Source organism: Sceloporus occidentalis, unplaced genomic scaffold (assembly GCF_023333645.1).
Source record: "Sceloporus occidentalis isolate IW3139 unplaced genomic scaffold, rSceOcc1.0.p SCAF_4, whole genome shotgun sequence".
Classification (NCBI taxonomy): Eukaryota; Metazoa; Chordata; class Lepidosauria; order Squamata; family Phrynosomatidae; genus Sceloporus; species Sceloporus occidentalis.
In genome coordinates, this window is record NW_028316984.1 from 99,569,138 (window position 1) to 99,585,536 (window position 16,399).

At 41.2% G+C, this 16,399-nt stretch overlaps 1 protein-coding gene across 5 annotated transcripts in view; it reads right to left on the minus strand.

Moving 5' to 3' along the window:
• The window catches only part of LOC149314409 (voltage-gated potassium channel KCNC1), a 180,884-nt gene extending 164,951 nt beyond the window's left edge, over window positions 1–15,933 (minus strand). For all 5 annotated transcript variants that reach the window (XM_089521051.1, XM_089521050.1, XM_089521048.1 and 2 more), the window contains exon 1: window positions 13,789–15,933. In XM_089521051.1, coding sequence (XP_089377177.1) covers window positions 13,789–14,358 — 570 coding nt within the window. In that variant the 5' untranslated portion in view covers window positions 14,359–15,933. The remainder of the gene's footprint in view (window positions 1–13,788) is intronic.
• Between the last annotated feature and the right edge of the window lie 466 nt (window positions 15,934–16,399).

The window sequence follows — 16,399 nt, forward strand, 5'->3', positions numbered from 1 at the left end:
CCATCTCTCCTCTTCCCCCTGCAAACTACTTCTGTACTTTGAGCTATGCAGGCTGCTCCTAAGGGGCGGCAGGACACAGCTCCTTTCCTGGTTGGATTGGGGCTGTGGCAACCTCATGCCACAGCCCCTATCTGGCCTTTGGACAGTGCAAAAAGGAGCTGAAAAAAGCGGCACCTTTTTGTGCCCTCCAAATGGCACCATAACCACGGTGGCATGACTGTATGGCACCCCTTTAGTGCTGCGTCATCTGGATGCAGCACTGGAGGTGTGTCATGATCCCACACGCTGTCTGGAGCTGCGCATGGCATCATGACACCCTGGGGGCAGAGTCGGGGCATGTGTTGTTAGGACGCTGTACCCTGACTCCACCCACAGGCCAGCCTTTTGGGCTGGTCTGTATAGGGCAGTGATGGCGAACCTATGGCATGCGTGCCAGAGATGGCACTCAGAGCCCTCTCTGTGGGCACGCATGCTGTCGCCCTAGCACAGAGTTTGCCAGAATTTCTTACTAGAAAGCCAGAGGGACATGGCACTTTGCAATAAATAAGTGGGCTCTGGGTTGCAGTTTGGGCACTCGGTTTGTAAAAGGTTCACCATCACTGGTATAGGGGCCAGAGTTCGTAGAAAGTGAAATAAGCTGAGTACAAAAGGGGGAAAGTGTGAGGGGGTGAGAGAAAATGGGACATTTTGAAAGCAGGTGAAAAAGTGGGACAACAGACAATTAATTGGGACTGTCTCTGCCAAATTGGGACAGTTTTAGGATATGATTTTTGACTGCTCTGTACCATATGATGAGGACCTTCTTGTTCAGGCATGTGTTTGTTTCATGAGTTTTATAAATTATCCTGGAAATGTTTACAACATTTCTTAGTTCCAAACTGTTTTCAAAGGTAGATCTCTATATAAATGTAACAGTTGTCTAACTTTTCCCCATTGCCATCAACAAGATTGGAAACTACTGATATATCTCCTCACCAAATATATAGGACATTTTAAAGGTTAGCTTTAACTCTGAAAAATGTGATACGGCAGTTTTATTTTTTACTCTGAATTGTCAGAAAAATGCATAGAGACCTTTGGTGTCTGGGGTGGGTTGCAGGTCAGTGGGGTGGTGAATCAATTCCAGGTCTTAATCTTCAAAGGAGCTTCCTAAGGTGCTGGATCCATTTGGTGAATAGGATTCAGAAGACAATGGCAAACCTCCTCTGAACAAATTTTGTAAAGAAACCCCCCTAATAGGTTTGTCTAAGGGTTGCCATAAGTCAGAAACAACCTGAAGTCACATAACAACAACAAACCTTAGGCAGCAATAATTAGTTGTTGTGCGCATCCACTTTGTTTCCAACTTATGGTGACCCTAAAGTGAACTATCATGGTGTTTTCTGGGGCTGAGAGCATGTGACTTGCCCAAGGTCACCCAGTAGGTTTCCATAACTGAGTGGGGGAAATCAAATTTTGATCCCCAGGGTTCTACTCCTATGCTCAAACCAAGCCCCACATACAAAGAGTGAATTCACCAGCCCACTTACTTGTAAGCCAACAGCTACCACTGGATATCTAGAAAACATCTGTTTTAGATTGTAAGCCATAGGCAGGTTTACTCTTTTATATTTATTGTTTTATGTACAGTGCTATGCAAATCTACAGCGCTAAATAAATAAATAAATAAATAAATAAATAAATAAATTTAGGCCCAGCTATACATTTTTTCTCTCCCTAGCATAACTGATAATATTGGCAGCAGACCTCAAGACGCAGTAGGAATGGGCTCTTTTGCTATAAAACAAGAAGAAAGCAAAACACACTCTTAGGCCTGTTACAGATAGCCAAAATAAAGCTGCTTTGAGTCACAGTGGAGGTATGGTGTTTCAACGATGCATGCATCCTAAGAGTCCAGAAGCCACACCAAAGCCACGCTCCAGTCCTTAGGGCTGGAGCGTGGCTTTGGTGCGACTTCTGGACTCTTAGGACGCATGCATCATTGAAACACCATACTTCCACTGTGACTCGAAGCAGCTTTATTTTGGTTGTCTGTAACAAGCCTTATTCTGAGTGTTTATTGCTTGCTTCCCAGTGCTATCCATGTAAGAAACAAAGCAATTAATTTTCATTCTAATCATAGGCTGGTAAAGATGTCTATTCCTTTTTAAAATTACATGGTAGGTAGGTAGTGGCAATGGGGGGAAAGATTTACCAGTTAGCAAGTATTTATGCCAAATCAATTTGATGTCTAGCTATTTAGAGGGGAAATGATAAATATATGCAGAGGGAGGAAAGTTTGAAGAGACATACAGTCTGAGAAAAAAATGAGGAAACCTTTGCCATTAGTTGAGCTCCACTGCTGTTTCTCAAAGCAAAGACCCCAAAACTAAAAAAAATGCAGACCTGAGCAAGCAGTACGTAGTGCCACAGGCGGTAAACAAGTGCCTGCTACTTACCTGTTGAGAAGCTCCTGTGCTGATCAGTTGGACAGCAGGGAGAAGGGAAGGGTCTGATGGCAATTTAAGAGAATATTTAATCCTCCCCATTTTGCATGCTGAGATGTGGGAGGCATTTTTGTGTGTGATTTGTATGCAGTTTTGTTGGGCTAGGGAGTATGTGTAGTTAAGGGAGTCTGTGGCTGGCACCCCGTTAGTGACATATGCAGGTTGTTAGTGAAATATGAATAAATTATGGATTTTGATATGACCCATGATTATGTCGAGGCAAAACCTAGGGGCATATAACAAAGGATCTAAAGGATGAAGCAAAGGAAAACCATGCCAAAGAACTTACAAAATTCCAGCGGGCACTACTGTTTGGGTTCACCCTAAATACTGGATGGATGACAGACAAGAGGGTGAGTGCTTCCAGGACAAATTGTCTTTTACCAGAGGATGGTTCCTTTAAAAATAAGAGTTAAAGTACAGTACATAATTTGACCTGTGGATAAATCGACTCAGTTTTTTGGGGTCAATTTTTTAACCAAAATTTCTAAACTTATACATAAGTATATACAGTAGTATCATAATAGTAGCCCTCTACTGGATATGCATGTTATAAAAACTGCCCACTTCTAATTTACACAAATGTAATTTCACTTACAAAGACAAGGTGCAACAGGAGTCCAGCAATTGGTTTTAAATATAAATATGTAAATCTTCTTATCTGTTGGTGTTTTATTGTGTTCTGCTTTTTTACTAAGTCCAGGGCTGAAAGTTAGAATGGGATGTTTCCCTCATAGTGCATAAGAAGGCATTTTCTCTCACATTGTGCTTAAACAAATGTAGCATCATCTTGCAAAATTATACCTATCACATGCTTCACAACTTTGTATTGATGTATGGGGAAGTTCCTGCTCCTGCCAGGAGTCAAAGAATGATGTGTATTTTTCTTCAATGCAGATTTGGGTTAAGTGTTGATTTTACCCTGTTAAAGAACTGCTGAAAGTAACCTAAAACCTTGGCTTCACTTTAGGATCTTTTTCCTTCTGTTACACACAAGAAGGTGCCCTTGAGTAAGACATGGAAAAAGCTCACCTTTACAAACTAATGTAAATTTTGTGAAGCAGCTAAATTCAAAACCAGACTACCTACTCATCCAACCCTGTATTGTCTACTTGGACTGTCAGTGTCCCTCCAGGGTCTCAAACAGAGGCCCTGCTTATAAATTGTTTCCTGAGCTTTTAGATATGACCCTAACATGTTAGAGAATATAAAGAAGAGCTATCATTCTGTTCTTTCGCACTGTCCTGAGTTCCTCCTATTTAAACTTGAGAAATGTTATGTTGTTTCTAAAAGCATCATTTATTTATTTATTTATTTATTTAGTTAGTTAGTTAGTTAGTTAGTTATATCATGGTAGCATGCTAGATGAGATGGGCTCTACTAAGGAGCGCACAGACATGAATTTGCAGGACCTAAGCAGAGCAGTGGAAGATAGGGAATCCTGGGGATGTCTCATCCACAGGATTTTCATGAGTCGGGATCAACTTGATGGCAGTTAACAACAAAGAACAACAACAAAAGTAGTAAGTTGCCATGATCCTTGCAGTTGCAAATTTTGTAATGCAACTCTTTTCTTTCCAATTTTTCAAAGTAGCTCATGAATTTGGATGTCTGATGTAAATACCTGAATTTTCCAAACACTTATCAGCTGCTGGCCTCTGGTAGAAATCCCCCATTCATCTTGTCATCAACTCAACACCCATCATAGTGCATGAGGCAGAAGCATGAAGCTCAGCTTTTAAACCATGCATTATTTTTCCTCTACTATTCAATGAGGCTATACCCCTGTAAGTATAAAAATTACAAAAAAGTTAGTGAGTTGCATATGAAAAAGAAAGAAAAAGCTTATCCCCTATTAATTTAGAAACTAATTTAAAGTAACTAGTTATTTGTAGCACCTTACAATGTCCCTTTCCCTAATAACTAGTTAAAACTAGCTTCTTTAAACTAGTTACTCCGAAGCTCTGAGAAAATGTAAGCTAAACATGCAAGAAACTGCAGCCCATCATAATTTCCTAATGGATGTGCCTCTATATGCAGACACATCTTTATCACATTCTCTTATAATTTCAACTGCATATTTAAAACACATTAGAAGGGATCTAAAATTTTAATGTGTAGATTCTATCTTATGAAGCAAGCCATGATTATTTGTATATTTATAAAATAAAACAACAAGAAGAGAAGAAACTGAGACAAAGGGACTTGCCAAAGGTCAGAGACAATGTGAAAAGTGGACAGAGATATCAGATCTCCTGGGCCAAACCGAATAGGCTGTCCTCTGAATGATCTCTGATAGTAGTAGGAATGCCAACAGTGAAATTACTGATCCTTTGCCATGGAAGGAAATCCTCTTTAAGTGAATGGATGTTGTACATTTGCAGAAATGGTTTACAATGTAAACAATGCAGACTGATTAACTGTGTGGGGAGCCAGAATGAAAACAGTTAAGAGGTGCTATTAGTAGGACCTAATAATGATTGGTACTAGTTAATAACAGATATAATTTAAAATAGTATAATCAGATCCTACACACACTACTTAAGATTGTAGATTTATATATGCATTTAGATCTTCAAACCACTCTGTTCTTTTGCTAAATTATACTTAGCCTATTCTTAAACACAAAACAACAACAACAACAACAACATTTATTGAACTATGGATTGAGTTGGTCAGGGTATTATTATTATTATTATTATTTCTTACCCAGCACCTCCCCCCATATGTCAAGGCAGAAAACAACAACAGATTATTATGCAACATACAATTCCATGACAACTCTACATTTATCTAAGGGCAGCAGGAGCACTATGGAGTACTACATAACAACCTCTATCCTTTCTACATTCAACCACCATGTTACCTGATGGACCTAAACAAGTCTGCCTGGGCTCCAAGGTCTTCAGTAGGATCCCTTCCTTGGTGTCCCCGTACTCACAGTCCTATCTGGTTGGAAGGCAATAAGGGGCCTTTTTGGTGGTTGCCCCCAGGCTCTGCAATTCCTAGGGAGGCTAGAATGGTCCATTCTTTGTTGCTTTTCCATTTTTTTTATCATTCTGATAGGCTTCCAGAAGGGTTTTATATTAATTTTTAACTGCCTTTAATTATTTCAGTATATGTTTGATAACCTTTTAATGTTATTGACTGTTCAATTACAGTTAAATTATAATCTTTCATATACTTTTATTGATATTGTACAGTGGACCCTTGTTATACGCTGGGGTTTGGTTCCAAGATCCCCCGTGTATAACAAAATCCGTGTATGCTCAGGTCCCATTAAATATAATGACATAGCAAAAAGTGCCCCTTATAAAAAATGAAAAATCAAGGTAAATTTATACTTTTTTGGGACATTTTCAAACCGTATATGCTTGAATCCGTGTATAAAAAATCCGTGTATAAGAAGGGCCAACTGTATTCTGCTGAATTTGAAATCCACATTGAATTCCAATTCTAAGAATAAAAGCAGGATATTTATATTTGTATAAATATCCAGCTCCACCAGGGATAGCCTGAAGATAGAGGCTCCTCCCTCCATAACTGTCATCCTTTGGCCTGGGAGGGAGAGAATAGGCTGGCCCAGCTCCACCAGGGATAGCCTGAAGAAGAAGAGCCCCCCCTCTACTCCATCTGCCTTGGTCCAGGCATCAGAGGGATGCCTGGACTTCATCCCCTTCCCCACCACCATACCCTTCTCCTTTTATGTCGTGTCTATTAGATTGTAAGCCTGAGGGAAGGGAACCGTCTTACTAACAATAATAATTGTAAGCCGCTCTGAGAGCCATTAGGGCTGAAGGGCGGGGTATAAATAACATTAAATAAATAAATAAATAATAAAAGGAATAACAACAACAGTAATAATCACCATCACCCCCCACTAAAGATCAATCTGTGCCATCATGTTCTGCCAACAAGAAGAAAACACATCACAGAAAAATACTTGAATTTATGGCATATAAGCCATTAAAATATATATCATTGAATAAAAGCACTAATTCCTGGATGCTATACAAACCATCCCTGTTATGTGTCATTTTACCTCACCCTCATCCTAATTGCTTTCTATGGCCTGAATCCTACTGTTAGATACAGATAGAGTTAGACTAACTGAATTAGTGGGATTTACTTGTGTGTTGACATTTGAAGTGGATGAATGCCTCCCCATTATGGGCTAGGTTTCTGAATTTTGGGAACTCTCTTAGGTGAACTTCATGAATGCCACTTCAACCACCATTATGTGGTCTGTGAAGATCAAAGCATGAGATGTGCACTTTTGCAAGCTGCTCAATGAAAAATATATGAACAGTTCAGAGTCACTCAGCTCTCCAGATGAAATAGCTGGACCATTCATATTTAGCAAATGTAGGCAGTATCATTCCTGTTTAGCTCTGCATTACACTGTGATACAGTAAAAATTGTGGTCTCAGCAGACAGAGCAGGGGTGTGTTCCTCCCAATCTCCTTACTCCCATTGGCTCTAGCTAATATAGACAATGGTGGGGGATGCTGGAAGTGGCAATCTTACAACATCTGGAGAGCCATATGATACTACCCCCAATATAGAGCATTAGGCATTAAAAACAAACACCTTCAATAATGTACTTGAAGTCAGTGTAGACACTTGTAACTGACATCTTACTGTGCTCTAATGGGCATTGTGAAACATCTCAGAAAGAGAGCTTCTATATTGTGATAGTTGATGTTTGTAAATAATGTTCAAGGTCAGACCCACAAATGTGACTGTGGTATTGTAGTATAAACATAGGTAATTTGAAATGAATGGCCAGGTTATTATGATCTAGAGATCAGACTCTTTTGTCATTTATCCACTACTTTGCCTCTTTCCTCCTCCCTGCCCTTTGTGTGTGGAATTCCTGGTGTGAAATCACAGCTACCCTGAAGTCAGCAAACCAGAATCAGTTACTTAAATCAGCATTAATTCTAAACCTTGTAAGAGCAAGGTTATTGAATTAACTCTCCTGTTAGCAGCACTGTTGATTTTTGTAAACAAAATTTAAAATAAATTATCTGTAAGTTGATATAAGGCATCCTTTTACAAAATAAAATATACTCCCATATAATAATTTAGAAAATCACTGGGAGTTTTAGTTACCCATGCGAATGAAGCAAGAATACCAGAATATTATTCTGTACAATGTATGTAACAAACAACAACAACGAAAAACAAAACAAAAAAGGTAATACCACAGATGTCAAGTAGGAACATATCTTTAAAAGCTGAAGTACAAGAAATAGTGTAGCAAATACCATGTATGTCACTGTCTATGTCTTTTGCAGCCTTCTCCAACCTACTGCCCGTCTGACTGTAGGACTAGTTATTATTTTTCACTGTCAACATTGTTGAACATAGCTAGAGGGCATCAAATTGAAGAAGGCAGTTCTACAGAGAGATCAAGTTTCAACACACATGTCGATCTGCCTTCTAAAGATGAGTAACCACTGAAAAGTGTGCATTCACAGACCAATAATCTATAAGATTCTTCCGAAGAAGTAAAGGTGGCTGCTGGGTCTCTCTTCCTTCAGGTTTGGTGACTCTATATTGGATTTTACGAGAGCCATTTGGGATTACATGGGAGCATTTTGGAACTATCCAAGATGCTGAACTTTAGTCTCAAAACAGGTTCAGCACCTTGGACAGTTCCTACTGTTGGGGCATAGAAAGATGAGCTGTGTCCTAGAGCTTTTGAAATACAAGACTATTCCCAGCTGAACAGGCCATTGGACTACAAACTGTCATTATTTAGGCTGCAGTTCAGCCATAACCTTGACACTGAGTGTAAAGAGCTTGGTTTCCAAGGAGTTATCACTTCTATTTGCAGCCTCATGATACAGTACAAAGACTTATATGTGAAGAAATAACATTGCTTTGGCTTATCTAAAGGGTCTTCATTTGAAACATTCACTGAAAATTCCACAGGTATTTTGCCATTGTGTTTTTCAAGTATTTATTTAAAATAAAATAAGCAATAATGCTAAACAATGCAAGTAAATCTAGTGAAACCAATCATCACTTTTCTACCACCTCCCATTCAGGGGGGAGGCTGATCTAGGCTTTGGAAGATGGAACTTATGGAATTCAAGACAACTGTTCTAATTGGCCTTGCTTACTCAGAAATAACTGTTATGTTTTAAGTGTATTTGATATTAATAGGAATTACAAGTGTTTACTATTAGGTGAGATAATTTTGAAGATCAGAATACTGGCTCCTATTTATTTTCAACAGTTGTTCATTTATAGTCTGTTTATATAAAAATTTCTGGCTATCATTCTTTTCTGTTCACCAAATCTCAATTATTCTAACATCTTTGTCACTTGATCCAGGGAGTGAAAATATGAAGATATGTAACTAATCTATTTTCCCAAGTGACTACTTTCACAAAGCGAGAGACGGTGATAGGTTGCCAGCCTAGTAACATTACTGGTGTGAAGTCTCAGAATGGAACCAGCAGAAAGGCGACTGGCTCTTTAGGCTGAAGAATTATGGGAGCTGTAGTCTAGAAATGTAAATTATCTAGTTTTGTCTGGCTTACAAAGATTAGAAAAGCTGTCTCCCCAAAGTAGGCTGCTGGTAAGTTATTAGAATGCTCTTCCGTGCATTGTTGCTGTTACCTGACATCAAGCTGACTTTGACTTATGGAAACTCCACAAATAAGAGACCTCCAAGTTAACCTTTCATCAGTAGCTCAGACTCAGAGCTATGGCTTCCTTGACTGTCTATCTATCCATCCATCTGGAATGTGGTCTTCCTCTTCTCCTACTGTTTTCTACCTTATGGAGCATTATTGTCTTTTTTAGTGAGTCATGTCGTCTCACGATATGGCCAAAGTATAATAATCTCAGTTTAGTTATCTTGGCTTTTCGGAAGAGCACAAGCTTGATTTACTTGAGGATCCATTTCTTTGTCTTTTTTGGCAGTCTGTGGTATCCATAGAACTCTCCCTCAGCACCACATTTCAAATGAGTTTATTCTCATCCTATCAGCTTTCTTCACTGCTTTCACAACCATACATAGAAATTGGAAATGTGATGGCATCAACAATCTTGACTTTGGTATTCAATTATATATCTTTACATTTGAGGATCTCGTCTGGTTACTTCATTGCTGTCCTTTCAAATACCAGTCTCCTTCTGATTTCTTGACTGCAGTCTCCATTCTAATTAATGACTGAGCCAAAGTACTAAAAATCTTGAAATATTTCAGTGTCTTCATTGTCTACTTTGAAGTGAAGTAAATCATTGGTGGTCATTATTTTTGCTTTCTTTAAGTTCAGTCATAAACCTGCCTTTGCACTTTCTTCCTTGACTTTCTTTAGTAAACTCTCCAAGTCTTTGCTGTTTTCTGCAAGTAATATGGTATCATCTTCCATGCATATATTTCTCATGTCTGCAATAGATAGGCCAGCCTCACTCTGGGAGCGCCAGTTGTTTTAACTCTGCTCTATAAAAATAATTCAGGACCAGGAATTCAGTAATTTTGATTCTACAATAAAATCAGTGGAGTCTCCTGTTGTGTGATAAATTCAGTATGAGAGACTTGAATTTCACACCAGTCTATAATTCTATAACGGCATTGTCAAATTTATGGTTCATGATAGCCTGCGTTATTATAGATATTCAGCACTCCCACTGACAACCAGGTATGCCACTGATACTAGGAGGGGGAATATTAGGGAAAATAATGTGACTAAGATGGTACAGATTTGGAAATCAAGTCCAATGAGGAATGGTTGAGAAAAGAAATTTGAGAGGTAGCGAACTAGATGATACTCCCACTTCTGATATTTTCAAATCACAGTCTTCTTGATCTCATTTTTAGTACAACTGGTGGCTACAACACAGCTCTGTGACATTCTGCTTCATTAATATTTTTGCTCCTCCACCATCATACATGCAACAGCATCCAGAATTCCATGCCCATTGGTCAACTCAGTGCTCATTAGGCTGCCTGACCCCCATCATTTAATTTTTGTTCTCCTTCAATGTTTAATTTCTACTAATCCTAGAAATTCCCTGAAACTACTGATGACTGCCTCTCATGTATGATGTAATTTTAGCTACAAATGGTCCCAATTTCAGTGAATTTGCTCTCTGGGTTCACCATTAGTAGATAGGATAATTGTCCTCAGTCACAGGATTTTCTTTTACCCTTTAGATTACCAAAAAGGCTTATTTTCCTAAATTGTAGGATATATGGTGTACAAACTATTGCATCAAACAGTATTTCATTTAAAATATGTCCCTCTTACATTTTAAACTTTGAAATTAAATTCCATTCACACATTTTATCTGTAACAATATAGTCCAGCACAATATATTTAGGGATACTTTCTCAGCACAAGTATGTCTGCTTTGTAGCAGTTTAATTTCACTCCTTTCTCTTTGTTTGACCAGCCAGAAGGAAGGAGGAAAACAGACCCACATAGCTAAATTGATCACAAAGAGCAAACTTCAAGGAGTTCAATTTGTTCTGTAAACAGTTCCCAAAACATACTGATGTCTGCATATATGGAACTAACATTATACAAGAAGGTCATGCAATAAAGTGTTCATATTTTTGCACAGGATTTTAAAAATGTATTTCATTCAGTACCAAATAAATGCTTGGAAGTTTGATGGACAACTTCATGGTATAAGGAAAATTGAGATGTGATGAGAGAAAAGATCCTTCATTGCAGGTGTTTTGAAATGTTTTGGACTCATCAAAGGCTTTGTTGACAGGAGATTCACCTGTAGCCATTCAATCTATGTACTACGTGGCAGGTAAATATGAAGTCCTTTGTGAATGCCAGCCTTCATATAATGCAAATATTTAGGAACTGTACAGAAACAATCATGGCATTGTTCATATATCTTTACAAAACCAGTATGTGTTAATGGGCCTATGGATTGTTATTTCACTATGGCTACCAAGATCCTTGGAGGTCTTTGTGATATCTCACGTTAAATTGTCACAGGAGATACTCAAGTGCTCCTTTATGTACAGATCTATTAGTCTTTGTATTATGTGCTGTCAAGTGTCTGCTGATGTATCCTTAAAGGGTGGCATAGGAACTAAGACAATGTATTACCCCTAATGGACACTTAGTAGAACCTGTATATAATGCCACCAATTAATGAGAATGATGCAATGGACAGTATCTTTTGGAATGGATAATGGCCGAAGCAATCTAAAGGCACACATATTGCACAAATGCAAAATGAGGATAAAAAATCCCATTGTGTTATGAAGAGCAAAATGTGCCAATTAGAAAAGAACAAATGATATCTTCTATTAGGAGTCAATATAAAGACCATTTCAGGTATGTTTCACTAAACATACATATTACACACAACAAGTGCTGTTTAGGGCTGATGTATGGCCATATGGTTCAGCAAAACTATTCACAAGCCATTGGTACATCTAGCTCAACAATCTCTTCTTAATTAGCAGTGGCTCAACAGGATGCCATTCAAAACCCTGCGACCTGTAATCATTTAAATGGGAAATACCATAGATTCAACCTTCTGCATGCAAACCGTGCACTTTAGCACTGAGCTTCAGATGTATTCTGTTTTGACTGAGGACCATTGCACAAGACACTTCTAAGTGGGATATCTGCTTCAAGTCTACATGTAAGTCAAGTCATGTGAGGGGATGGAGGGGAGATTCTTCAGTATGTGTTCAATTTTGATGCTGCTGCTTATTAGAGAGAATCAGCAGATCTGCTGGGGGGTGGGGTGGGGGGATAATCCTTTCCAGCTTTCCCCCTATAGTTTCTTGTTCCCCTGGCAAAATCACTGGGATCTAAACATTGCTGCTCCAGAACACTGTCCTTTCATCTTGTAGTAAATATTTAATTAATCCTTTTTGCTCCACACTATTTAAAGACTCACAACTTCCATGTTGCTAATTCAGTGGGAAATCTCAGTAGAGACTACAAAGAAAGCAAAGTCACCTGAAAGAGTATGTATAGAAAGCATTTTAGGGCTCTGTTCCAGGCAATACATCTCATTCATTCATTTGCCAACCTGGCAACAATTGTCTTGCTAAGACATTGCTGATATGTCCAGTAAGTAGCTACACTTGTTTTAGGCACCTGGCAGTTCTTTCCGTTGTTCATCCAGATCCTATTAAATTTGTGCATGTACCACCATACAACTGTCCATCAAATGTCTTTTCACTTTCAAATTCTTTTCTACTTACATAGGAAATATCAGCCAGTCAACTGATCATACACATACACGTAAAATGCACATGATATTGGAAGAAAAACAGAAACATCTCTACACATAATATAATGACTGAAGATCATGGAGAAAATTGATTGGATTGATTCATAGGTAAATGAATGGTTACATAGAAAGAAAGATGGCTGAGTTTTGTGTTGTTCTACAATAATATGCACACACACACACACAAACCACACAATAGTGAAATATTTCCCCCTTCATCCATCCATCCATTCTCTCCATTTCCCACAATGTCTCAAAACAGCAGCTGCATGAGAGTCATCCAACCTCCCACTGACGTCAGTATGTACTTTGCTGGTGACATCAGAGGGAGCGGAATCTGTCCCTAGATTATCACAAAAGTGTCTCTCCTCACAGAAACAAACACCAATTTTGTGAGATCTGTTTTGACTACATTTCCCATGACATTCTGAGCACAGAATTCATTTTCTGTTCCTTCCAGTTGCTTCCATGGTGAGGGAAGAACAAATCCCAGCTCTATACTATCATACACCTCATAAGCATGACTTGATGCACATCTAAGAAAAATACAATCCCTATAGTGAAAACTAAACCTGAAGCATTGTTGTCTGCCATACAGTTTGGAAATCAGATGAAAAAAAATACCAGCTACTAAAGTAATAATGAAACCACTCAGCAGCAACCCAATGTATAAGTCTTTAGTCAGATGGCTGTAGCAAGGAGTACCTTTTCACCTTGTTTAGAATGAAGGGTAGGGAAGCTAGCAAAGAATCTGGACAACAGAACATGTGAATGTTGAAAAATATCTACTGGGAATGGATTGAGATCTTGGTTCCTTCTTCTTTTAATAGGAAAGGGAATGTTGTACCCTTGGTTTTGCCCTTGCCTCAAAGTGCTGGTCTACAGGCACTCATGGGTTGCCTATTTTAGATGGAATGCACTTCTCTGTCTTCTCTTAAGCAAAAGTTATGTGATGAGTGTCCAGGTCTAGAACTATACACTGGGGCTTGTAAGGACCACTGAATTAAAACCTTTCCTAAAGTGTGTAGAAACAAGGCATTCTGAGTTTTGAGTGCATATGGCTTACCCTTGCATATCTGGAGGAATAGGGGTCCTCAAAGAGTGCCCAGATACGGGGTTGCCATCTCTTCCAGAAACCCCCAGGCCTTCCATCCGGGGAGTCACTGAGTGCCAGGCGTTTAGTCATCTCCAGCTCCTCCTCACCATCCCCTGAGTCTCCAGTGCCATCTGCATCTCCATCATCTGCACTGCTATCCAGAGGGGCCCCGCCAAAACTGTCAAGGGCCTCTTCAGCATCACGGTGCTGCCGGTAGGTCATCCAACAACAGGGCTCCACGTCGGTTTCATCGATGCCCCAGAAGGCCAGCTCCTCCTCATAGAGCGGTCCGCACACATCAGCTGGGCAATGCAGCTTACCTGTGCGGTAGTAGTTCAGAATATGGGCAAAGACACCAGGGTGCCGGTCAAAGAAGAACTCGTCGGTACGAGGGTCATAGTCAAAGTGACTGTGGGCATCTGGCTCAGCGATCCAGGCCAGACGAGTGCCGGGCAAAGTGCGCAAGGTGCTGCGGTAAGTCTGATGCCTAGTCCCTCCCACATTGATCACAATGCGATCGCTTTCATCGCCCTGGCCCATTTCGCCTCTTAATAGGCATGTCGTGGACTCATCCAAGCAAGCACAGCACACAGCAAGCACATCAAGGGGCGCCTGCAACCAATGACCCCCTTGATAAGTTATCCAGGGGGCACCCACCTTCAAGGACAACAACCAATGTCCTTAGCCACTCCTGAGAAACAAAAGCCAACACATCAATGAAAGTTAATGGTAGGAGATAGAGTTTCTGTGTTGGGAAATTACAATATGACTATACTCTTTTATGAGTATAATTTAAAAAGAGGATTCAAAAGCTCACAAAGAAAAGGAGAAAGGGAGGAGAGACTATACTGCTAAGACACGTCTTCCAACAACAGAGACTTGTAAAGGAAGGGTTGGTTGGTTAGGTTGTTCTGAGTGGCAAGAGAGGGAGCTTGCTTCCTTGGTGAAACATGGCCATTAGTGGCCCATCTAGTGGCACAGAAAGACAGCTGACCTACCAAGGAGATCCAAAGGAGGATCAGTTGATGGTGGTAGGTGCCTTCAAGAAAATATCTGAGGGAGCCAGGTGAACAAACACAATATCACATCCCACCGCACAACACACACACACACACTTAGGGTGGGTAGGGGGAAGAAGAGAAGAAACCAGATGCCCAGCTGCAGCCACCAGACCCAATCTCTCAAAGATGAAGGTTTCAAGAAAACAAGAATTGTCCTGTACTTTCGTCCTCGAGGCAAGAGGCAGCAGTGATGGTGGGCTCAGCGTGAAGGAGACCCAAAGATTCAGTTGGTTTTTCACCCTTGGGGGCAAAAAAAGAAAAAGAAAATGAAAATGAAAAATAAATCAACAAGTACACGACATTGAAGTCACCTAAAGGAGCGTCGGGGAGGACAAAAAGGCAGGATGAAGCATCCAAGAAGGGAAAGGCTGTCGCATGGTGCTCCTGGAGGCAGGCTGGGTCTCTGCTTCAGACAAAAGAGCCGAGGAACCCGCCCGATCGGAGCCTTCCTCCTTCTGGGGGCCTTGGGGGGGCTCCCTCCTAGTTGGGGCCGATCGCCCTTGGCAGCAGCAACAGCGTTGAAGGCGCCCTTGGCCAAGCGGCTCCCTTCCCAGCCCCCGGAGAGCGTGGTGCTGAAATGGACAGCGCTCCAGCCGGGCTTCCAAGGCGAGGCTTCCCTGCGCTGCGGCTGCGGCTGGCGCTGGGGCTGGGGATGCCCTCCAGCAGAGACCAGGAGGAGAGCCCTTAGAAAGGGGGCTGGGGAAGGGGGTCTTTTATTATCCTTCCTTCCTTCCTTCCTTCCTTCCTTCCTTCCTTCCTTCCTTCCTTCCTTCCTTCCTCCCTTTCTCTTGCTTGCTGGCTGGCTTGCTCTGGGGCCAGGCGATGCCAGGAGATGTGCTGGCTCCGACCAAAGCCTCAGGTGGGCTGGGCTGGTTAGGGTGCGGAGGGGATGGGGAAGAGCAAGACAGACCCTTTCCTCTCCTTCTCTCTCCTTCTCTCTCCTCCTCTCTCTCTCTGCTTCCTTCTCCCGCCTCCCCCCGCAGGTGGTGCTGAAGGCTGGGTGCCAGAGGACTCCCCGACACCGCCCTCCTGCCTGCCTGCCTTCCTTCCGCGCTCCTCCTCAGCCTTCTCCCGCCAGCCCTGACTCCGGACACCCGACACACAGCGCAGGCGCAGTGGGCGCCGGAGAAAGCAGGGAGCCCTGGGTCCTAATGCAAGAGAGAGAGAGAGAGAGAGAAATTGGGAGGGGATGGAGATTTCTCACATCTGGACTTTAGGAGGGGGATGGAGATGCTTCATATCTGGACATTAGGAGAGGTTGGAGATGTCTCACGTTAGAATATCAGCTGTCTCACATCTGGACTTTAGGAGGGGTTGGAGATAGCTCACATCTGGATATTAGGACATGCCTCATATCTGGACATCAGGCGGGATGGATATGCTTCACATCTGGTCATCAGCAGCGGTTGGAGAGGCTTCCCATCTAGACCTGAGGAGGAAGCTGGAGCTGTCTCACTCTTGCCCAGCATCCGATCCTGGACAGTAGCCTCTTCCGCGACTGTGATTTCCACATGTTTTAG